Below are 24,885 nucleotides of genomic sequence, written 5' to 3'. Positions count from 1 at the left end.
CCCTTACTCTCATGTTCTGCCTCTCAGCTCTGCAGCCTCATACTGTACTACGCAACAGGCTCTCCGCACTCCCGAGGCTTCCACAACTGCCCGTACCATCCTTTCGGTGGCGCCAGAGCATCAGACAACGTCCCGTGTAATGTGAACGTAGACGCTCTGCGCTTTGCGAGCACTGGATTCGCTTCAGCCGGGAGGTGTTGAGAAATGAGAGTTGAGTGCGCACTGCAGGGGGAAGACGGGTCGGAGGAGATACAGTCATAATGTTTTAAACTGTAAGATCACAAAACACGGAAAAGAACCTGCATGTGCGGGAAAAAAATAAATAAAAAATAGGCTGAAATACGTGGAAAGCGAATTATTTCCAAGTCACCATGATTTATTTTCTCGTGTTCATTTTAAAAAGGTTTGCTGAATAACGCGTAGATGTTTTTTTATAAATATATTTATTTTTTAGGCTAAAGTCTCTCAGGGAGGCTCTGCAAGATTCGCTCACAGAGAGAGAGAAACGTGTGGCACAAGCTCTTTTGTTTTCTCGCTTCACCTTTGTCCCCGTGGCGCGCATTACGCGCACAGCCTGAGATGAAGCGTCGATCCAAATTTCATCCAGTTTCCCCGACACGAAGACCCTTTGAATTAGCAACCGCCGGAGCTAAAGTTCTTCACGCAATGTCAGCAGCTATCACTAAACTCATGTGTAATTACGTTTCTGGGGCAACTGTATCAAGAAATGAGGGCCAATGCGCTGATATTTGTTTTCCAGAGATGCGCAGGGGGAACAGATCCCAGAAGCTGCATCAAGATATCAGTTGGTTATGGTTAACATTGTTATCTTGTTGTCCTTTCTTTCACAGTATGATCAAATTCAATTAAATATCATTAGTGTTGTGTAAGGGTAAAACTGAGAAATCCAGTTTACAGTGTCCTTAACTGTAACCGAGCACCCGGTACTCAAAAGGCGTTATATTATTCTACCCTTAGCTTTACTCTGGCTGCATCCGTTATCGATATGAGATAATAGGTGTAGTGGAGGAGCAGCCCCGTGGGTCAGCAGCACTGCAGGTCTATGTTTAGAGACCTGGTGGGCGTTACGGATGAGACTGAAGGATGCTTCAGCGCCAACCTGCCTGGAGACAAATTTGGGTCGCACATAGAACGAAAAAGAAAGAAAAAAGACTCAATATGGGCCTTTTTATTATTATCAGCGTCCGATGTGATCTAACAGGCCACCGCGATTTAACATGACTGAACAAAGAATTTCAGGCGCAGTAGTATTAATATTATTAATTTAACCATGCCTATTTGGATGTGCGCACTTTGAGGTCGGAACGAGCAAGCAGCGAGGCCTCTCAGGACTTTATGAAATTGGCTTCTGATGTCCTGAAACGTGTCAGACTGCGTTAGGAAAAATATCATAGTGCTCGCATGTACTTTTGCTACCATAATTGGACGGTTCCATGATTGCACCGCTGCACATGTAAAAGCTTGAGGGCATTTACATGTCCGGCGTGACCTTTTCTCTCCGAGACGGTTAGATGATTCTCGACATTAAAAAAAAGCTCAGCGAACACCTAATTTTATACACAAGTAGGTGTTGCTGCTGTCTTGTTATTCCTCACCATCACAACGTCCGCACTGCTGTTAATCAACTCTGCTATTTTCCCACTCAGACCTGTTGAAATATGCAACATGGTCCTCATTTGTCATTATGTCAGCTGTTGTAGAGATGAGGAGAAACGCAATCCGTAGTTGACAATTTGCTCCTCCTATGCGCGCGCCACTAACTCCTCCCTCGACTCCTCATGTCGGCTGCTATGTAACGGGACACCAGCCAATCACGTCTTATTCCGCTTCTACCTAGCAGGGGGAAACCGCGCAAGGAGGCGGGAACTCAGGTTTGACCGTATAAAAGCAGTTAAGCGTGGGATTTGGTCTCAATGTGTCGGTCTTCAAAAGGTTCACTCTCTGGCTGGACGGCAGTGTGGAGCACACGGAGCTCACTGGGATCTGCATTGGCAGTGTGGCGTGGACTTGACCAGCAGTGAACGAGAGAGGAAACCCCCAACCCTCACAGCTGCCAGACTGAGACTGAAACCCATGCTGCTGCTGCTGCTGCTGCTGCTGCCAGACAGAGCGCTGTCCGTCCGCTGTGGTGCTGAACCGCAGGATACGACCCTGCGACCGGTGACGCAGAGCTCATCAAAGTAAGACTCAACCTGATAAAGATTAAAAATAATAATAATAGTAATAATAACAAATCCATAGTCAGACTTTGTATGTATGGATTTGAAACAAGTCTAAAACACAGAAGAAACTAAAAACGTGGTGCAGAAGTGATGCCTGGACTCCCCCCCGCCCTCAGCGTCACTCCGGAGGTCTGAGCACAGCAGCCGCCTCGCACCGGAACCCAGCGGAGCCTCCGTAGATGAGGAGAGTGACCGAGGCTTTCGATCAGTGAGGTACGCTCGGCGTCTCTTACACAAGGAAATTAGGGAGATCAATTTGATAGATTGCGCCCCTATATAAGGCTCTACATGCAGCTGCGAAAATGGGCTGTATCAGCTCCAAAGCGCCTGTTGGTAAGAACTGTTTTAATCTGTCTCTCATGAAAAGCACGCTGGGGGAAGCCTGATTTATTTATTTATTTGTTTTCGCATTTGTTTTGCTGCAGCCTTTCGCGGGCGCAGAGTGAATTTTAGGTGCTTGTAGTGCACAGCATGCTGTGCCCTTAAATGTGAGACATATGATAGCGCTGCTGAGTCATATGTATGTGAATTAGGAGCCTTATGCGAAATAAACCGCTTTACGTGGCTAGAATGGAGAGCGTGTTAGAGGTGGACGTGTGAATGTGCGCTCGGGCGCGTTTCAGTGAGGCGGTGGGGAAGAGTTGAGGGGCTGGCATCCGCAGCCTAAACATCGCGATGCTACGAGAGTTGGAATAAGCTTTTCGGTGAGCACGCCAGTCAGAGGCAGAGAAGACACGGGTGCTCTTGATGCCAGTGAGGGATGCGCTGTTGAACGGCTTTTAATTTGGAGACGTGAAGTCTCATCGAGACACGATGGTTCTGACCGCACTGACCCAGTTTAGCTGCAAGGTAGGACAATATTTTACGGCATTAAACGCACGCGACCGCGCAAACTCTCGAGGTACAATGACGGATTATGTCTTAGAATGACTTCTTCTATCAAAGTAAAAATAATAATTACAATAATCAAGAGCAAAAATTTGTTTGCATTCACAGATGTCAAAATTGAAAAGAAATCAGAATCAGTCCATAAAAACACTCACATGCGACAATAGAACAGTTGCTTGTTGCCAAGAAACGAGCTCCCTGTTGCCACTACGTCTATTTGCTCTCTCGGTTGTTTACACATTTGCTGTACGTGTCCCCCATCCGCTCGGCTGGCCAGCAGTCTAAATGTCGCCCAGGGCCCCGTCCTCTGACGCGTGTCTCCCCCAAATATACCCTGCTATTTATTTATCTGGGTCTCCTCTGTAGCCTCCATGAACCCGACCCACATCTATCCATCCAGCGTCTTCGTCTTGACATGAACCGACGCGGTAACACATTTTCTACCCTTGGTGATTTAAATGTTAAACGTGACCGCTTCACCTGCGGTACATGCGTTATGCTCAGGCACACAGATCACCCGTCTCTAATTAGTAGTATTAATGTGTCGCTCCAGTCAGGTGGTGATTATGGCGCTTCGTCCCCGTCTCCATGTTGTTGAGTGCGTAAGGACATGCCCTAGCCCCATAAACCCACATTCTTTCTGCACACAAAGTGCCATTCAGCCTACAGGTAAATAACAGCCACCTGTTTGCCTCCCAGATGTACCCTGTATGTATGTGACATCACACTGCAGCCTGTCTTAGCCTAATTGTGTTGATTCGGCCATAAGACCCTCAAAGAGCAAGGAAGACAGAGAGAGAGAGAGAGAGAGAGAGAAAGAGAGAGAGACTCACGGACATGGTCTCTCCATCCGCAGTTTCCACGACAACGGCAACTACAGAGAGAGTATGTGTGAATGCCAGCGAGACCCACAAGCATAATTAACAGATAAATGAGAGCAAAATAAAACGGAAACTGCAGCTCTCATTTGCTTTGAGGGGAGAGGAGACTGAGCTACAGATAGATCGCAGTAAAGGGAAGGAGATTAATTAAGATAAAAAAAAAAATAGGATGAAGAAGAAGATGTGGAGCAAATTGGGCACAGGCGGAGGACGACCGCGGGCCCAGGCAAGAGAGACGCCACAAGTTTCAGTCCGTTTCTCCAAGTGGAGGAACTGACCTCCCGGTTTGATCAAGCCTGTTACGACAACACGTGCCCGGGTTACATATAGAACGCGACATAGTCCCATCGGTTCCATTACACCAGCTCATTTGCATTTCATTTTCGTCTACAGCCTTCAGTCATGTCACGTAGTCGGGCTCCTTGATCTTGCGCAGGGTCATTTCTGCAAAACATAGCTACAGTGATTTTTACAGTGACTCGTGCATTACGGGTGTGGATGTTGTGTGTGTGTGTGTGAGAGAGAGTGTGTGTGTGCGCGCGTGCGTGTGTGCGCGTGTTTGTGCGTGTGTGGTTTCAAATCTATTAGGCTCCTCTATGTGGCGTTAACGCGCGACTACACGAACTGCTTTACAACGTCTCGCCTGTCCCAACTCAGGCTGTGGAGATCCGTGCCAAATGCCACTTTTTTCCCAACAATTAGTTGCTGACGTGTCACCATAATATCCCTCAGGGTTCAGACAAACAGCGGGGCTGCACAGCTTGCATGTACTGCGGCTCAGATGACTGTCACATTCTGAAAATCCATCGCATGAAATACAGAAGACGTGCGCTTCTTTCACTCCTCTAAACAATCCTTTCATTGACCAAGGTGGCCTAGATCCGACGATACAATACACCCCGGGGCACCCGATCTCATCACACCCAATTAAACTCCGCATATTGAATTGTGCTGTTGGGCAACTTGAGCTCAGAACGCTAAACGGCAGGTCTTTGAGCAGGGGGGTGAGTGATTGCTCTTGATATTGGACTCAATATTTGAGATGGCTGCTGGCGACCAATCGAGCGAGTTGTTCTTTTCACAGACAGTAACTAGAAACTGCCCTCCGCAGTGGAAGGCTGGAAAGAGGAGACAGGCACTGACATTTAGAGGCCCACCTCTTAATCTCCATTTTGCAAATCTGATTTGAAGAGTGGTGAGCACCGCGGGATTTCACATGGAGCGTCAGTGGTTTTTGTTTTGTTTTGTTTTGTTGCAGTAGGGAGCTGTCCAGGTGCTGAAATGTTCCTCCGTGTGAGGGGGCCCATCCGCAGCAGCGGGTTAATGAGCGCATTTGGTCCTGCATGGTCTCCGCGGTCTGTCAGGTCACAACGAGGGCAACAGATAGAAAGGTTAAACTCATGTAATCAGTCTGGCGGTCATATATCTGCAGACAATTACGTGACGTTGCTTAGTGACATTTGTGGCGCTGCAGGTCCCGCAGCGTGACTCCGTTTGTCTGCGTCGCTGACGTGGCCTGTTCACGTCGGGGAAATTGTTTATTAAGAAAAAGAGAGGTGGAAATTGCATAATGCCATCGCAGACAAATGCTGTAATAAACAATAACATGAGAACAAAACAAACAAACAAACAAACAAAAAAACGAAAACAAATGTTTTTGCTGCTTCTCTTCCTTAGACAAAGCAGATTTAACTTCGTAAAATATCAACCAGGCTTGGGCTGCTGCCAGCGCCGCACCTGCATGACGTGGCATGGCTTTAAAGTGCATGGAAGCAGGCCTCCACACACGCCCACCGTGTTATCTCACTACATGTAGTCTCTACAGGATACGCTGCAATAAAGAAGCTGGGCATTTGTAGACTTGTACCAGACATAAAAACAACAACAGCAACAAAAAAAACAAACAAACAAACAAAAAAACAAAAACACGATGCTATGCAAGTAAGCAATTTTACAATGTCTGGTACAAGTCTTAACTCGCCCTTTAAAGTCTCATAACTTCTAACTAAAATATATATCTTAAACAACATGACATTGTGTCTTTGCTTCGATGTTCATTTTAAAAACCTACTTGTATCTTTTCATAAATCCTTTGGGAATTGGCTGGTTGGTCTCCGTCTATTTTGAGAATATCACGTTTTATATTTTAAAACCCGATTCTTTGCAGTTTCTGTTGGGGGAAACTGCAGTGGGATACGGGAAAGGGGAACATTACCTTATATGGTCATCACCCCTGCAATGGCCGCCCTGGGGTCCTCGTGGAGGCCTGGGTTGGCGTGAGGGTTGCAACTTTGAGCAACACGCCAGGTTAGACCTGTCCTTACAACTCATAGCTCGCCATTCTTGCTCCAGTTTAAAACAAACAAACAAACAAGCAAAGAAACCCCATTATGGACAATAACACCTCATTTTCGCATTCCATCAGAGGCGTTGTTGTCATAATGCATGTGATATTTGTCCCTTGGAGCGAGAATGTGGTGCGGAGCTACTATGAGTTTTGACGACTGTCCATTTGCTGTGACCTTCACGTGGCTCTCTTCCTCCTGACAGTGGCGGTTGACGGGTCGTTGCGCGTGGACTGGAGCGCGGCTAGCTCCCTGTCTGACCTCGCGCTTTTGGGGAACACGCGGACCTGCTTGGCTCGCAGACTGATACTGACAGCACCTTTGGGCGTACTGGACTTCAGTGAGGTGCCCTCAACTCTCTCTTCACTAAAGAATTAGTTTCTGCTTGGTCAAGTTTCGTACAGTAGCCATGTAGACGCATCGCGCGCTGTTATCCCCCCAAAAAACGCTAAAACGCATTTTTGGCAATTAAACCTAGAAGCTAGCAAACGTTACATTAAATGTAGCCTAGATGCGTTCGGTTGCCATTTAGGAGAATAAAGCTACGCATGCAAAATTATTATTTTTCATTTATTTTTGTCGCTTTTTTCCCCAATTGCTTATTACAGAAGGAACAAATAGCCCTTTACTACTTTATAGACATTATAATGAGGGTTCATGAAAGGAAAACACAAGTAAACAATATTTAATTTCAGACTTAAACAAACCAATACAGTGAAACATTTATCATCTGCTCGACTATTTCTTTTACAAAAATATGTTTTTATTATTATTGTTACTATCATTAAGGTACTAGTGCTTAATTTAAATTGTAATAGATGGTAATTTAAACTGATAAAATGCCTTTTTACTGTGTCTAAATGTTTAAAACTTGTGTGATGAAGCGTAGACGTACGTGACCTCACTCGGTTTGAGCAGGCTAACGGTGACCTAGTGTATCGTAACCTTTTCAGGCACTTACCAGATATGCCTAATCAACGATGACTCCCTCTGCAAAGTCTCTGTAATTCACCACGCGAAGCAGAAAATGATTTTCTCAACCGTTCCTAGTGTAATAATTGCCTTATTAATCAAGCCATCCAAGTCTGTAATGTGCTTCTCTACGCTCGGTTCTGTCTCCATTTTAGTTTTCATTAATGTTAACCAGTTGGTTTCCAATTATTTACATGCCGTTCAGGGTAATTAGCATTTCATTTTTAATGCACTCTCGCCTTTGGACAACATATAACACAGGAGCTCTGCTTGTGAGCGGCCGGACCGTGAGATGCCACATTTACAGTATCTCCCTGAATGTTACGTGCAAAATGTTTGCAAACGTTTTAGGGATGTCTAAAACACATCTTGAAGTGTGAGCAGGAAAACAATAACTACATGGTCAACATGAATATCTCATGGTTTAACTGAGTGACATTTTATCCTTACGACTAAAGGAGACCATAGGGTTCTTTACAGTAGTAAAAATGGAATGATACAAACTATTTATTGCTCAGACTTCAAGTTAGCGGGATGCTTATAATTGCCTCAGAGATTACGGTGATGGTAATGAGGATGATGGATCCACCTTGCCTCTTTTATCAGTGCACACCATCTGCGTGTGAATCTGATGCGTCGCAGTGAGCCAGCCAGGCGGTGATTAGCAGCGTCTAAGTGATCCATTATAAAATGCAGCCTCTCACTGCTCATCGGCGTGCCTGTTATTGAACACTGGGCACTTTGAAAGACGGGTTGGCAGTACTGCTGAGCTCTGCACAGCTCTTTAACACAGGAAGTACTTTCTAAAGCTTTACATTTCAGGGACATCTGCAAAGACATACCACAGCCATATCTGATGTTAGGAAATATTTTCGATTTTTTTTTGCGGCTGCTGTAAGAGGAAGCGGGAGCGCAATTCATCAGGCATTTGTGACTGTCGGTAGGTGTTCTGAGTGTGCGACATCATGTGTGAATCGGGCATGCAGACGTACTGGGAGGAATTGTTCCGCGGTGACTGGTTGCCATAGAAATGTTCCCTTTGTGGAAAAGTTCAGGAACAGGGAGGGTGAAAAAGAGAGGATGAGAGAGAAAGGCAGACATGTGGCAAAGCTGAACGGGGAGAAGGATGTCTGGGTTATTTTGCATTAACAAAATCACATATCTCTGAACCAACAGGTCGCCTTCCTACAAAATTCTGTGTAATGAATATAAGAGGAAAAGGGGTATTTGACTCAATCGACCAGCACAATCGCACAAATTGGACTACTGCGACGCAGCTTAATTATCCACGGAAATGAAGCAATACATATGAATGCCAAACAAAAACGGCTTTTATGGCCCAGCCACTGCAAATCATTGAAATAGGTAAGCCTAATGAGCCAATCTGGATTCTTACATCCAATTAAATCCCATCCAACGTAATATATTCTTTTCAATGGAATCGCACAAACCTATATAAACAGATAAATCCAACCTCTGTGTCCGTGTGTCGGCTACCCAAGCGATGTAGATAGAGAGACACTGGTCATCATACACCCGATTTCACCCGTCACTCTGTCTGCTCTCAGCTCCTAACAAGCGTGCTGTATCAGAGAATCTGTTGAATTTTTCTCTGCACTGTCTCCAAGCTACATTAGTCCGTCGCTCTGACTCACACAGAGAGCAGTTAACCGATGATTTAAAAGCCAAAGGTGAACCTGAGCGGCATAATGACAGCCCCTTTACTGGCTGCCTCCACTAGACCATAGAGATATGTGACTTAAAATGTAAGGATTATAATGTTAGGCTTCAGCTTGGCCTTCGGTTTGGGTCATATGTGAGAGTGTTTGAAATGCACTGAGAAACGCATATGTCATGTATCATAAAAGCATGCGGTGCAGTAATCTAACTGAAGTGCTGTGTGTGTTCTGAGTGCGCCTAGTGTCTTCCTCTGTGCTCACTCTGCTGTTCAGTAGGGCAGTGGGGGAGCAGGAGGAGGGAATCAATGGAGGAGCAGAGCAGCAGTCAGCATGATCACTCTCAAGCAGAGGGTTGTACTGATTTAAAAAAAAAAGAAAGAAAGAAAGAAAGAAAAAAGGCTCATGCTCACCTGTAACACATAAAATTAGACCGTTCTCTGCCAACAAACTGACATGATCTGTTTCCAAGTAATATTATTATAGCGGTAGAAATGTCCCTGCCATATCTTCACAGGATACTCCATTGGGGAAAAAAGAAGCAATGAAATCAGGTTTAGAGGCATTAGGCAGGGAGAGACAGTTGTTTCCCAGTCGGATCTCCTCGAAGATGCACAAAATCCTCCCACATTGCGCTGGAATGATTTCTCAGGACAACTATTTTAAAAACAAACAAAACATGTTCGGCCGTGGGTGGACGACATTAACTGGCTGACATCCGATTTTTAATTAAAGGCCAACACTGTATATAATTCTAACGCTCCTAGGGTATGTGTCGCTTCTCCCCCAGATTATCCTCCCTATGATCTGTGATCTGCTCTGCGGCACCAGAGGATTATCAAACCTCACAGCAGCAGCTGATCACAATCACAAGCCCGGGATCCCCCTTCACTTTCGCGGGGCACTTCCGATGGATAATTTTGCCGCTGTTTGTCTGCTGTTGGCGCTGCTGTTTTGTTGCTGTTAAGTGGAATTGGCAGGACATGGCCAGGGTGACACTTTTGAAATGAGCTAACCAGTGTCCGCTGTTCCTGATTTCGCTGCAAATCAAACATGTCCTGTATTGAATGGTGGCTCGTTAATGAAAGGATTTAACTTCAGAATTACTCAGCAATCCGAATGTGCATTTATGGTTCAGTTATTATAGAGTCAATAAGCTCAGGGCTGTTCCTCGACGTGAAAGCTTCTGAAAGTAGACCGCCAGACGACGACAGTCAGTCACAGTAGGGCTGCGCACAGCCTGTACCCGTTGAGATACACTTGTCTACCCAGAACCATCACCAGACTGCTCAGTCAGCCAAGTACGTTGACCCATATTGAGTAACAACACAGCAGCGTCAGCTCACCATGTGGCCTTTGCTGTTGACGTGCACGTTTCCTTACGTGAGTACAGGTAGGGCTATAAAAAGAGTTAGCACACAAAGGGACTTGTCAACACCCGATACTCCCTCTGTGGTTTGAATTCACAGGGCAGACAGATTTGATGGAGGACAGGCTGGGAGGGGACATCTTTTGTCTTCTGTCTGCTTCTCTTACGTCCCTGCGAGGACTCTCTGTGTTACCTATCGAGCTGTCCAGACGCAGAGCTGTATCACTTCCCTTCACAGGTGTTTTTAATATGACTGAATTTGCAGTGGATCACAATTCCCTAACATACGGCGTCACTACAGAGGCCCACCTGGGTAACAGCTATGTGGAGATAATGTGGAAATATGAAGCAATTTTAGTTAAGGCCAGAGATGTACCCTGTTTTCTTGTTTGTCTTTTGTGCAGTCGTCTGCAAGAGTGGTTTCTTGAGAAGAGTCATCTTATGTTACCTGAACAAGCCGCTGTTTGTTCATTAGCCAGGTGGCTAATGAACAAACACGCCACTTAAGTTAACACGCCGTACGTAACCACTGACACTGATTTGCTTTTTTCAAACATATGTTTCTTCAGAACTAAATACTATGTAAATCGGGAGTGGTGAAACAGTGCCATTAACACGCTAGACTACATAATTTAAACATAGTCCTGCAGAATTATAAGCGTGAGCCTGCACGCATATATGTGTGTCGCTGGGATAGCGCTCTTGACTCATTAATCACTTCATTCTGTGTAGAGAGAAAATCCTTCAGTTTATGATGGCCTTGAAACACCATGAAGTAGCTGAAGTATTTTGAATACAGGAGTCCCTCTTCCATCAAAAGGAGACGCTGGGTTTTCCTGTTAGTCATAACGGGATGTGTTCAGAAGTGGCTCACATTCACGCTGAGCTGCTCTACAAGTTTTGAGTCCTTTTTTTTCTTTTCCTTCTTGTCATTTCAGGTGAATGTTGATGACACCATTGAAATGTTACCAAAATCAAGAAGAGCTCTTACCATTCAAGAGATTGCTGCATTAGCACGATCCTCCCTACATGGTAAGTGCAGCTTAATGGAAGCTGATATACTCGATAGTATGCATGCACGTACTATGTACATATATGTGTGTGATAACAAGATATTATCCATGATATTTTCCATGCAGGTATTTCCCAGGTAGTGAAGGACCATGTGACAAAGCCTACAGCCATGGCGCAGGGCAGAGTAGCCCATCTAATAGAGTGGAAAGGCTGGTGCAAGCCTATGGACACTCCGGCAGCCCTGGAGTCTGACTTCAACTCTTATTCTGACCTCACTGAGGGAGAACAGGAGGCACGCTTTGCTGCTGGTGAGACACTGAAGATGTCCTTCTGTGCTACACTCACACTTCAAGCTGAAAGAGAGTTTATGAATGAGCTCCAGCCTCTTAACACCACATGCACTGAAGCAATGACTCACACAACTAAGGCGAGAGTGCTTATGAAAGTGTTCAAAGTAATGATGGAAGATCACAGAGGAGCTTTTAATTTACACGAGAAACCACCATAACAAGGAGTAAATATATACCAGTAGAGTATATCTGACTATTCTGTGATCATTAATTACAGTCAATTAAAGGGTAACTGATCAGCACTTACGCACTTACAAAGTGCTTACAAATGTAAACACTACGTAAGTGTGCTATGCAAGTCTTAGAGTGCTTCACAATGTTTCTCATTGACACACACTAGTACACTAGTGGCAAGGAAGCTGCTGTGCTAAGCACTCACCTGCTATTGGGAGCTGTGCCCAAGGACACAAAGAGGCCACAACCTCCTTATCACAAATATTAAACACTTGTGGCAAATAAGCCCCATATGTTCACAGTATTGTGAAAAATCATGCTGAACCAGCTTTGGGACTAGTCTTAAACTGACTCCAGAAATACCGTTGAAGTGTTCAGGTACTGTACAGCGTGGGGGATGACGTTAATCTTTCATCTGATCTACGCTTCACCAACATCTGGTGTTTATTTAGATCTAGACAAGGAAATACATGTCTACGTGGGGTATGAATGCATATAAAAAGCACAGTAATCTGATTGCTAAGTTGTTGGCCAGACCACATCTGGAGCTGGTGTGATTTATGACTGCATCTCAACAAGGTCAACCATAATATTAGAGGGTCAGTGGGATGATTTATTTTTGCCGTTCCACGGAGAGGGGAGTAAAAGACGGATTAAAATAACTGATCCTAAACGAAGTTTGATAGAATTCAAATGACTCTAAGCGAAGATACTGTACTTGTCAAACCTCGCATCAGGCTTTTTGTAATGTAGAATGCGTAAAGTGAGATACTCCTCCACAACCTCAGGAAACACTGCACAACATGTGCAATCTCTGTACACAGTGACAGATGGTGCAATGGAGACAGTTACTTACGTACATGCATAATAAAAATGCATACAGCTAAACAGAAAGAGTAAAATGACTTCAGGGGATCAAAGGTCATGATCCTGATTAGATGTCCAAACACAGATTTCAAGTTGGTGTTTATCGCCCTTAACTCTTCTCCTTTACACAAATGGTTTATTCCTCTGTGAGAGCGCTCACCTCCAGCTCACGTCTCTTTTATCTTTTACTGACTCACCTCATCTTTGACTTTTCTTTCATCTGTCCCTGCGCCCTCTGTTCATTACCCCTCTCTCCCCTTCACACTGCCCCCTCTTTTAATGCTCCTCTCTGCCCTCTGTTTCTGGATTTTCTCTTTTTCTGTCTTTTTTACCATGTCCCTCCTGCCTGCTCTCCCTCCATTCTGTCGCTCGCTCCCTGCAATGCAGACTCTCAAGGTTAATTTGCACAGTAAGGTTTTGCTCCTGGCTACTGCCACCGTGACTGAGCGAATTTCCTCTGTACCTCCTCTCTTTAGCTTTCTTTTTTTCCCCCCCTATTTGCATTCTCTACTAATACCTTCTTCTTAGCGATTTCACGGTTCCGTGCGTAACTGGAAGCCAAAAAAACGGACTCCCAAAATATTTTCACTCATTTCATACATCACAAATGATGTTTTATCAGTACAATAAACCGTTATCTATACTAACCTCTATACTAACCTCGTCACCTATGCATTTATTAAGAAATGCTTGAATTTTAACGCCACAAACCCATATGTAAACCTGAAGAAGTTTATTTTTCATATCTTTCAGGTTTCTCCTTGTAGCCCAGTGATGGTGTTACTGTGGGTGACTGGACAAACTGTGTGAATGTCAGTGCGTGTGTTAATACATAAAGTGAGCATGTGTGAATGTGTGAAATGGGCGTTTGGTGTGCCTGGTGTGCGTTCGAGCTAGTCACACTTGAACACACAATGCCAGTGTGTGTGTGTGTGTGTGTGTGTGTGTGTGTGTGTGTGTGTGTGTGTGTGTGTGTGTGTGTGTTGTTGAAATCCAGAGAACTCAGAGTGGAGGTTGTGTTACTTAGATGGCTGACTCTTGCCAGTATTCACGCACAAGTGCGCATACAAACACACACAGACATGCATTGTTTGAAGCTAATCCTGCAGCGTCTCTCCATGCTGCATGAAACTGACTGCAAGACTTGATCGTCAGAGTGAGACTTATGCCTCTATCTGTGTGTGCATGAATGAAAGGGCGTAAGTGAGACAATGTTTGCCTCTATTCCAGTTTCTGGTACACTGCAGCGTACCAGAGGCGTATGTGGTCTGACCAGGTTTATGTTGTTCCAGCAGTAAAAAAAAAAAAAAAAAAAAAAAAAAAGCCTATTGGAAAATCTAAATTTGGAAATTGCCATTTAGTGTTGTACAAAATGCCTTTGCTACAAGTGACAACAGAATCAGCGATGCTGCATATGGCACTTAGGGGTGAAGCTGAACCTGAACACTCATGTTAGCATTCATCTGTTCTCTGTAATTCAGACTATTGTCTACTGGTAATGGTAAATGGTCTTGTTTTTACATAGAGCTTTTCTACCTATTAGTACTCAAAGGGCTTTGCAGTCACAGATGCTTCTACCCATTAGCTCACACAAGCACACACACATTCACACACATCAGCGCCGCACACTGGGAGCAACTGGAGGTTCAGTGTCTTGCTCAAGGACACTTCAGCACCATCAAACCCGCTAACCACTCTACCTACTGAGCCACAGTCCCCCCTACTGTCACATCATCACATTCATCTGCCCTTCAAGTCAGTCTACATCACCTATATTAGCTGCATTTAATGCAAAACACCAACCAATATTGCATATATACATAATTATTATAATGGATAATTAAAGAATACTTATTTTTACACTGACATATCATAAATTAGAAGTGTGACTTAAATGAAGTGACTGGATTTTTACACCGCTTTTGAATTTTATTTGAATACAAATACTTTTTTCCCCTCAACAAATACAAATATTGGATGGTTTGTACAACCCTAGTAGCACTCCTGAGATCTGACAGAGACACCACGTCAAACTGCGTTTATCACCTGTTTTTCTTCAAGTGACAATAATAACCATGTTCATCATCTACAGATCACGTATTATGTGGACTCTAAGTGACGAACACAGACAATTATCATGCAACTCTGCATGTCCTCTTAGCTAGGAAGCACTTCACTATCTTTGTTTTGGTTTTATGGCCCAAAACTCTTCAACTCATCAATCATCAACGCTCCATTTCCAGCTGCAACATCCAGCTGTTTTCAGGCGAGGGGCTATGAGATCCTTTCACAACACCTGTCCAGCTCCAAACAGACAGACAGTTCAGTGTTGAAGTTCAATGCTTGACTGCTGAACAGATGGGAGCATTTAAGCTGCACAAAGTCAGATGTATCGGCGCAGCCTAAAAACAGACTATGGACTTGCATTCATGAACTTGGACAGAGATGTAATTCCACATGAATTCCAACGTGAACACACACAAAAACTGTTCGCTAACAACTTTGTCGAGTGATGACAAGTCAAATGTAGCTATCCAGTAAACATAAGAAAGATTTACGTCATTAGAGATAGTGTTCAATAATCATGTGAGTGTGTGGGAGTTTGTGACAGTGTGTGTTTACCGACACCTTCAGATAAAGCGATAGCGCACCAGGTCAAGTGTAGCAAGGCAGTGTTTGTGTATCATCTCAACATCGCAAGAACATGATCACACATGATTAGTTATCACCAATTAACCATTAACCATTTCAGTTTGACAGTAATCTGACAACAAGCGCACATACAACCTGGTCTTCTATATGCATCAATAGAGAGCAGGTTGCAAAGCAGGTTGATGTTGCATCTCACACACATAAATACTAATGCCTGATCTTTTTATATCTATTTTAGGCCTTTTGTGCTATGTGGGTCAGGGACATTAAACGTATAAATGCAGTTGAAAGCTCTTTTTATACCTCCGTTAAAGGAACTTTAAAAAAAAGAATTTCAAAGGAGAACTAAAGAGCAGCATTCAGAATTGCATTTAGTACAAGATGTGTCGGCGTTTGTGGGAAGAGTTCAGGGCCCAGCTACAGTGGAAGATGAATGAGGGCATTGATCTCTCCCTGTTGGAGATAATGCACGAATACTGAGCATTGACCACAGAGAGAGAGAGTGAATGACACAAAGAGAGAGAGAGACCGAGGAGGGAGAAATCAGAAAGAGACATCGGGGCCGCGGCTGAAATATTGCAGGGGAGAAAGAAAAGGGAATGGTAGGAATGAGGAGCGTCAGGTGAGTCGATAGAGCGTTTTATTGAGAGACGATTGGATGAAAGGCATGACATGAAGGAGGACGCTGAGGAATACAAAGCAGATGGACTAAGAGGAAGGGGATGAGGGAGCGGAGAGATAAAAAGGAAAAAAGAGAGAGGGAGCCTTAGTCTCTGATTGGCCGGTTGCTGCTGATGACCGGAGGTGATTGGTCACTTGGACCTTGTAGCTTACTGTTTCTGGCACTTGCTGAGTCACTTCGGCCAAATACAAACATGCACATACTGTTATCCTCCCTCTGGCCGTACACTTGCGCATGTTTCACATGCACACGTATGGAAAGGGTGGAATTACTTGTTACTTGCAAAATGTGGTGATTAGGTTGTTGTCACTGAACAGAGAACAAAAACAGGAATACGGTCGCTGATAGAACTGAGTCGCATTGTCTCAATTATGTTCAAATTTTTCGTTTTAAGTAGGGGCTCTGCTCCTAACCTGTTCTCAGAATTGATTCCTAAATTAAAATGTCTATATTTAAAGCCAACAATTTTGGGGATACGTGTTTATTATTTATTAATTTAAGTGAGACAGCAGACAGGAAAGACTTATTATACTAAATACAGGTCAAATAAGATCAAGTTCACTTCATACATGACAGACATTACAGGAAGCACATTAGGTGAACACTAACAACATATTTAATTATTTAACAACTAAAATAAAAAAATTGCTGATGTCTGGTTAATGTACTCTCTGGAGCATTTTGTATTCAGTCAAGACTGGGAGTGAAAAGATCTATAACGCTATACTGTTACACTACTGGATTGCCAAACATTTCTCATATCATGACAGCATTTTAAATAGGCTCCACACTTTTATATAAATAAAATAGTTTTTATGAGTCTTCCTCATAAATGTAACCGAGGAGAACAAAACAAGAAAAACCTCTAAACACATTGTGAATTTTCCAGGACTGGCCGTGGAACGGACCGACCTCAGAGAGACCAAAGAGAACAGGCTTATGTTAGAGACGTCATTCGTCTTTATTGTTCACATTAAATATAGCCTAGTCTTCATTTTGTTTGACAGAGCTGTTAAAATGTGGAAATGCACATGTTGTTCTCACCCACTCCATGTTTTCTGTGCCTGTCCTTTTCTTATCTGTCCACTGCCGGGGCCCTGAATACCGCCTTTAATGGTATAAAAACCTGACCTGCTGTTATATCATCGGCCTTTCAATGGAAATGTCAGTGCTGATTACTTTACCAGATCATTCCTCTCTTGGCATTTTGAGAGACATATGGATTTAGACTGTGCTTTCAAGGCTCTTTTTTGTGCTTCTTTCCGACTCACTGCCTCCTCCTCTGCGCCGGTAGAATTGCAGCCTGCATAACAACACTGTCAAACACTCAGCTACATCCATCTTAAGTGCACCAGCCAAATGACCGCAGAAGAACATTGACTGTAATGGGAATGTTGTCTGTGTCCTGTGTGCACTTTGTTCCTCGCGTGGACCTGCCAGTCAAAAACAGTTACATGACGTGGAGGCACAATGCCTCTCTGTGCCTTCTTGTTACTATCCCAGACATCTAATTGATTGTGTGCATGTGAGGCTCATGTGTGTGTGTGTGTTTGTGTGTGTGTTTGCAGGTGTAGCAGAGCAGTTTGCCATTGCGGAGGCTAAGCTGAGGGCCTGGTCCTCTGTGGACGGCGACGAGTCCAACGATGACTCATATGATGAAGACTTTCTGCCTGCCAACGAGCCCACCACACAGAGCACAGGTAAACACGCACAGCTCGTTTACTTGCCTCATATTGTCCCTTTCCTTTCTAATGCCCGATTACACACTCTATTTTTTCCCCATCTCTTTCTCCCCTCTCCCTCTCGCTGTATCTTTCATTGTCCCAGTGCCCTAGTTTTCATCTTCTCCTGACATTTTTTTTTTTGTTCCTCGACGCAATTTGATATCCCTCCTGCAAGTTTAATATCATTTCCTTGGCTGCAGAGACTGTGTCTCTGTGAGAATGGTGTGTGAGTGGGTTATAAATACAAAAGGCTGCATGTGAGCATGCCTGTCTGTACGGGCGTGTACGTACCACAGCTTTCATCTTGATTACACAGACGTACCAATAACCTGTGCAGCACATTGTTGCTTCCCTATCTTCAAATATTCATCAGTGATTTCTTACCTTCGGGCTAAGGTCGTTCAGAATGGAGTTTCTCACATACCGACCTGAATGTGATGTTAATCAACTCTACATGAAACGTGATCTGGGTCACTGATACTCTTAAACCTACCTCTGTACTTCAGTGTCAGATTCCGCCCCTCAGTTCTTCTGTGATTTTCTGGTTATGAACACAATATGTATTTTTCCACTGACCAAATACAGTTAAGAGAATTCAGTCATGGTTATCTCTCACCAGACATTTTAGCTCACAGATGGTTTTCGTTGTGTTATTAGAATTAAATGATAACTCATCATTCATAATTTTAATGAAGAGCAAATGAGTCTCCATAATTAGGGTTAATACAAAGTTAATCTGTGGAGTCAGCCTTATACTTAGTATACAAAAAGACCAATGGTATTCCTTCCATATAAATGATCATTAAAGCATTTTCTCTTCTAAATTTAAACCTGCATTCTACTCACACATGTAAAGCATTACTCTTTAGCGCTACTGGTGGTTAGAGTATCTTTAAAGTTTTTATAAAAAAATTTAATTCCTCAATCACTCAGGAAATATCTTCAGAAATGAACAGTTTCATATTTCTTCTACTTTCATTGTTCTTCTTCCTCCAGGACTTCATGCTCACATTCTGTCTCCGTTCCCTCTAGATGTGCCATCATATCCGCCCTACTTGAAGGACCTGATCCACAGCCAGCTTTGCCAACGCCTGGGCCTGCGAGGGCCCTGCTGTGAGAGTGGGGGAGGAGGCGGAGAGGGAGGCGGCAGCGGCAGTGGCGAGCCCTCGCCCACGGCCGGCTCTCCGGACACCCTGTGCTCCAGCCTCTGCAGCCTGGACGAGCAGCACCCGCTGCTGCGCGACCTGGGCGGCCACCCTGGCACCCACTCCCACAGCAACGCCGCCGAGCTTGCCGCGAAGATCCTGTCTGCGCTGCAGGGAAGGGAGGAGCTCCTGCTGGCGCGGCTGCAGAGGGTGGGACAGAGCGGGCTCTGCGGGGGAGACTGTGGCTTCCACAGCCTGGGCGGGGGAGGGGGAGGGCGGGGCGTCAGGTCCTGCGGGGGCCAGGACTCTCCTTGCTACTCCATGTCTTACTCCGAGACGTACCTGTCGCCCGGAGAGGACGACGACAGCCCCTGCAAGGACTACGAGAGCACCGTGTGCCCGGTGGAGGCCGAGGGCAACGGTGTGGAGTATGACCCACGCAGGAGGGTGTCCGACGTGGCCTCCTCCGGGGTTGTGTCCCTGGATGAGGAGGATGAAGAGGAAGAGGAGGAGGGGGAGAGGCCAGCAGAGCCAAACAACCAATGACTCCTCTTTTCTCACCTCAGTGTTGAATCCCTTCCACTCTTCGAAGGACTTTTTTCTTCTTTTTCTTTTTTGCAAAAATCCCCCTCGGCATCTGAAAAGTTTCAACCCTCTGAGCATGTTGTTTTTTTCCCCTCTGACCGACTTACAGATCATCCATACTTGCCTTACTTGCAGCATCTCATCTGCTCTTTCCCTCCTCCCGACCGCTTGTCCCCATTTCACGAATCAATGGTATTTTCTTTGAAGGCGTCCAAACAATCTTTTTTATCGGTGTGAAAACGGTGAGCGCTTGGACTTGCTCCGGTCCACTGACTGACTCGTGGGTATGATGCTCACAGTTTTCAGCTCTGCCCCCACCTGCGAAGCAAAGAGATTCCTCTGCCAGGCAAACAGATCAGAAAGACCGAGAGTCCAGAACTCTTGACTTATCTTTGCATGTGTTTTGCAAGTGCTGAAATCGACGGGCTGACCCGGTCTTGAGCACGATTTGTAATCTCAGCTGTTCTGTATAACCCCTGCCCATCTCTAAAGCGTCTCCCGTAGGAGGGCAGGTTGACACTGCATCCTGGGACCTGCCCTTACCTCCTCCCCGCCCTCCCTGCCTCCCTCCCTCCCTCCCCCTCCTTTGCAAGAGACTAAATAGCATCCTTTTTGGGCATGGCTTGCTGAGTATGCCAAACTATCTAACCCTGTCACTACCAATTATGAGCAAATGCTGGAATGTCTTCAAAGTGACAGGACATAGTATGTATTTTAAAATAACGAAGTTTAAAAAAAGATTTGTCACACGACGATATGACAGAAATGATATGCTTTTATTGTACTAGTTTTCTATCACTCAGACATGTTGTAGTTCATGTTATTAAACGTCATTATGATGGACATCTGCCATAATGATCAGCTATAGCTACTGGATATCTTTGGGGAGTTCTGTGGAAGAAAACACACGATAGCATCATCATCATCAGCAGCAGCAGCAGCAGCGATGACAAACACAACACAAGCAGAATGTTCTCTGAAGTGACCCTTCGGCGCTCGGTGTTCAGCAGGAAGTGACGCAGGTTTAAAACACAGAAAAGTTTTTTTTTTGTTTTTTTTTTCTGTGAAGAGATAAGTTGCATCGGAGATTTTCTATATTTTTGTATGCGTTGTCTTGCTTTGATCTCTTTGCCTATGCGGCGTGCCAGTGTATGTGGTTTTTTGCACGAAGCTAACGTGGCTGTAGATTTCTCCTTTTCTTCGTTATCACTATGTGATATAGTCTACTGGGAAAAAAAAATAACAATACAAATGTGAACAACAAAGTTTTTATTTTATTTTTTATTTCAAAAGAGGATACTGTGATACGGTTTGTTATTGCCATTTGTCATGATCCTCATGAAGAGCTCTTCTTCTTTTTTTTCCTCTTCTTTCCTCTCATACTGACTCTTGGAAAGCCTTGCCTTTTATTCTATACTTTCCCTTTTCTTGTGTGATGCTTGTAAAAGGGCATGTTTATGTGAGGCATCTCCATGGTGACGCGAGGAGCCCCAGTAGGGTTCTCCAAGAGGGACTGTCATTCATACAACTCAGGAAATCCCATTGGACCAGAGCATTAATACATCCCGCCCATACGCACAACACCACTTGTCTCTCATCCTCCACTTTTGTGTGCTTGCGTGTGTGGATTTTCGTGCGAGACTAAGCCTGGCGTGCGTAGTTATTTTCTACGAATAATTAAAGCACAGATTCAGACCCCACTTCCCCTCCTTTCTGTTGACTGTTCGGAAAAGCCTCAACGTGTGAATCCCTGTGCTTTGACGTTTTGCGCAGTCGCATGTGTGATTCTGTATGTGGCAGTATTGCAAGATGTCAGCAAGCACTTCAAGCTTGCACTTGTGTATCCATTCCGAAACCGCGCCAATGCAGCGATTCCCTTTAAAACAGTGGCTGGTGTAGCGGAGGTCTTGGGGGTCTTGAACTTTTACTGATGCTGGAGTTTAAAGAAAGAAAAAAAAGAAAAAAAAAAGCATGCAGTCGACAAAAAGGTAAAGAATTCTGAAGCAAAAAAAAAAAAAGGATAATGTTGCAAAAATCGTCTGACTTCTGCACTCAAAACTACATAAACACAAGGTCATAGTGAGGAGAGCTGGAAAAGACAGTGACAACTCAGGGGGAACCATTGAAGCTGTGCCTTTCATTTGTCACCTTTGACCTTTCAAGTTGCATCATCATCACGACAATCCTCTGTGATGTTAGTGAGACCATAGCTTCCTTCCGCTTCTCCACTTTCAAGTGAGCAAGAGCGAAACGCTGCGAGCAGGCACCGAACGTCCTGTTGCATCTCCAGTGTGTAGTCTCTTGCTGTGGAGGAGAGCAGGTTACAGCAGGCCGATTTGCGTCATTGTCCTTTTGGTTGACATTAAAAGCTGGGCGGTGCTGGCGAGGCGAGGTTGTGCTTTTGTCAGGGCGTGGTGACGTGAGTGTGCCATTGTCCACCCTCCCCTCCCTCCCTCCCTCCTTTCCTCTCTATTTATCAGCTCACTTTGTCCACCTCTGTGCATGCATTTTCTCTGTCTGTCTGTGCGTCCCCAACCTCTCCCCTGGCAATGTTTGTGTTTGTGTGCGTGTGTGTGTGTGTGAAGGCGGGCTCCTTGGTGTGATGCGTTTTTCATTCACCTCGCGGCCTCTTTCACACGTCCATGTGAGTGTTTTTATCGTGAGAACGTCATCGTTCACCAACCCGCACCCTGACCCCCGTCCTCTGTCTCGTCCCAGTCTCCTTGCAGCAGTGGGACTGTTGCGAACGTCTCCGTTTTTTTTTGTATTCCTACGAGGACATTTAGTCCCCCTAAGAATAGAAATAAAAGACTTCTCACTGACGCACACACAGACAGCCTGATGAATGTGTCCCCTCTCCATCTTTCAGTCCTGTCATTTCCTGCCCGCCACCCTCCTCTCGTCCCACCCTCTTTTGTCTCCGTCCTCTCCCCTCATTCTCCTTTCTTTTCCTCCCTCGCTCCCTCCACCTACCCCCGTTGGAGGCTCATTATGTAACTAAGAGGACATCTGAGTGCTACCTTTGCCGACAGGCAATTAGCCCGCGATTATAAAACCCCCTGATGATCAGGAGATGCGTATCTCTCTCCTGTCTGTCTTATTTTGTTATCCTTCTCGCCATCGCTCCATCTGCGCGCTCCCTCTACGTTCTCTCTACCCCCTCCTCACTACCACACACTAAGTGACATCTTTTCAGGTTCTCTGTCCCAGAAAACTTCTCATGTTTTTTTTTTTTGTGCTTGCCTCTCTGTTTGGAAGTGATTAATATTTAGTAAACAAATAGCAGAAGAGCACCCTGCTGTCCTTGAGTCAGACGTGTCTTTCTAGTGAAACATGTTCCTTGTTGTGCAAGTGTGTGTGTGTGTGTGTGTTTGTGTCCCTGGGCAGTGTATTTTAGTTTGTTGCTTCAGGCCAGCACTGACATTGGATACTTATCAGAGAGAAGTGCTCCAGATTCTGCGTGTGTGTGTGTGTGTGATCGTGGCGGGAGAACCCAGCGCTATAAAAAGACATCAAAACATCTGTCGGACAGTGTCAAGCCAGGAGGGCGTATGAATATTCAGTTGTCGGTGGCGCCCCTGTCGCCCTATAACCTACTTACCATTTTAGAACAAAGCCAAAGGACCTTGGGACTGTACTCCCCACACCTCCGGCCCCCAGCAGCGAATATTAGAACTAAACCTGTGAACAAGCCCGAGAATGTGAAAACGGCTGCAGGAACTGAACGTGAAGAGTTTTATCTTCGCAGACAGAGATGGTCTGTGTTTAACACACATTAAGCCTCCGCTGTCTTAATTAAAATGTCCCACAATCCTCGGGGGCTTTCGGTGCACACGGTGACACACACACACACACGCGGAATAAAGAGAGACTTACGGCACAGAGGGCTTGTGTGAGTTCAGAGAGCAAAGCCATACAACTCACCCACCAGAGACAAGGACACTATGAACTAACAGGGTAATGGATAGATGACCCAAAATGAATGTACCGTCCCATCCACATCACCATCAGCATCAGTCTAACACACAAACCCAACCTTCTCCTCCCCCAGAAACCCAAGCCTGTCTCTTTCTTATTTCCTCTTTTCTTCCTTTTTAATACTTTTCTTCCTCTTTTGGCTGAATGTAATTATTTGAGTATTGCCACCTTGGAACTGACGAAATCTTTGTTGCTGCATCTGATATTATTTCGACTTAATAAAATATTGTTATTGTTCTTTGCAAAAAATACGAGTCTGGCGTGATGTGGTTCTTTTCCATGCATTAGCGGTGATTAGCTCTCTCTCTCTCTGCTCATCTCCCAGGACTCCATACTGTGTTTTATGGTTATGACCAGATAATGAACATTCACCTCTTTCAACCCCATTCACGCCCAGACATTCGGAGCAGACACACGCCATAAAGCCCGTTTCAATTAGCTCCTTGACATGACGACATCATCATTATTAAGTTATTAGCGGGGCAGAGGACAGTTGTCAGAGAGAAAGTGCTCCGAGTCGGGCCGGTCTTAGCGATTCTACAGCAGCGAGTATTTCATTTTTCCATGACATCATGGGCCCCCGGGGTGCCGGCTAATCCATTTGATGGGTCACTAGAGATGGAGGGAAAGAGGGGCAGGCCAGGCGGAGCAGGATCAGGTTCAAACTAAGACTGGCATATATCACCAGTGGGACTTGGCATGTTAAGCTGTAGAGACACGAGGGTGACATTAATTGGCAGTGTAAACAAGATGCGCGATTCAGAAAATGTAAAAAAGGAAAGCATATCTAATGGAATAATAATGTGTCCTAGAATGACATGCATGAGGAACGTGATGTCAGAATGAAGCCAGGTTTCTAAAAAGCAAAATGAAACAAAACTCAGTATAATGTGAAGATAGTAATATAGAAATTAGGTCTTAATTTCCAAGTACATATACGTGCTGTATGTATGAAGTGGCTTTAGTGAAAGGGAGGTTAAGATCAGGAACCTGAACACTGGGTTGAGTTATCCCTGATATATCCAGGACAGCAGCAGGTAAATGGAATAAAAGTAAGAAAAATGTGAATAATGTTATAGAGTCTTGAAAGAAACAGATAAATTAATTACAAGCTGAGGAACCTGGTTTATGTAGAAAAAAAGCCATTTAAGATGTCCAGGGTTTAGAATCTAATGATGGACTCCAGGCCTGTAATGCACATGGTTGGTTTTAGTTAGTTCAAGCTACATCAAGTGACATATGAAATAATATATGAAATAATAAAACAATTGCTGACTGACACTTGTTAGAATATAGAAATGTTCAGTGTTTGTTGGCTTGTCATTTAATTTTAAAAGAGA

General features: G+C 44.6%; 1 protein-coding gene across 10 annotated transcripts; it reads left to right on the top strand.

Moving 5' to 3' along the window:
* Positions 1 to 1,900: 1,900 nt before the first annotated feature.
* Positions 1,901 to 23,796, top strand: fam131ab (family with sequence similarity 131 member Ab). Of its 10 annotated transcripts, none has more exons than XM_047594071.1 (7): positions 1,901 to 2,201; positions 2,360 to 2,576; positions 6,563 to 6,702; positions 11,313 to 11,406; positions 11,514 to 11,696; positions 17,682 to 17,813; positions 18,870 to 23,796. In XM_047594071.1, exons 2-7 carry the CDS (start codon positions 2,546 to 2,548, stop codon positions 19,526 to 19,528), a joined length of 1,239 nt encoding a protein of 412 aa, XP_047450027.1. In that variant the 5' UTR covers positions 1,901 to 2,201; positions 2,360 to 2,545; the 3' UTR covers positions 19,529 to 23,796. The 10 variants fall into 10 exon arrangements, with proteins under 10 accessions (XP_047450027.1, XP_047450028.1, XP_047450029.1 ...); XM_047594072.1 differs by having other exon boundaries at positions 2,294 to 2,576; XM_047594079.1 differs by having other exon boundaries at positions 1,904 to 2,201; positions 2,360 to 2,456.
* The last annotated feature ends 1,089 nt before the right edge of the window (positions 23,797 to 24,885 follow it).

This window comes from Mugil cephalus, chromosome 9, assembly GCF_022458985.1.
Source record: "Mugil cephalus isolate CIBA_MC_2020 chromosome 9, CIBA_Mcephalus_1.1, whole genome shotgun sequence".
Classification (NCBI taxonomy): Eukaryota; Metazoa; Chordata; class Actinopteri; order Mugiliformes; family Mugilidae; genus Mugil; species Mugil cephalus.
Note: the sequence above shows the minus strand (reverse complement) of the source record. Positions and strands in the feature narration are given on the sequence as shown.

Bases quoted from the DNA above. Each gene is read 5' to 3' on its own strand.
- fam131ab (XM_047594071.1), top strand. From the start codon at position 2,546: ATGGGCTGTATCAGCTCCAAAGCGCCTGTTG. The intron at 2,577-6,562 runs GTAAGAACTGTT...TCCTCCTGACAG, and splicing joins CAGCTCCAAAGCGCCTGTTG to TGGCGGTTGACGGGTCGTTG. The intron at 17,814-18,869 runs GTAAACACGCAC...CGTTCCCTCTAG, and splicing joins GCCCACCACACAGAGCACAG to ATGTGCCATCATATCCGCCC.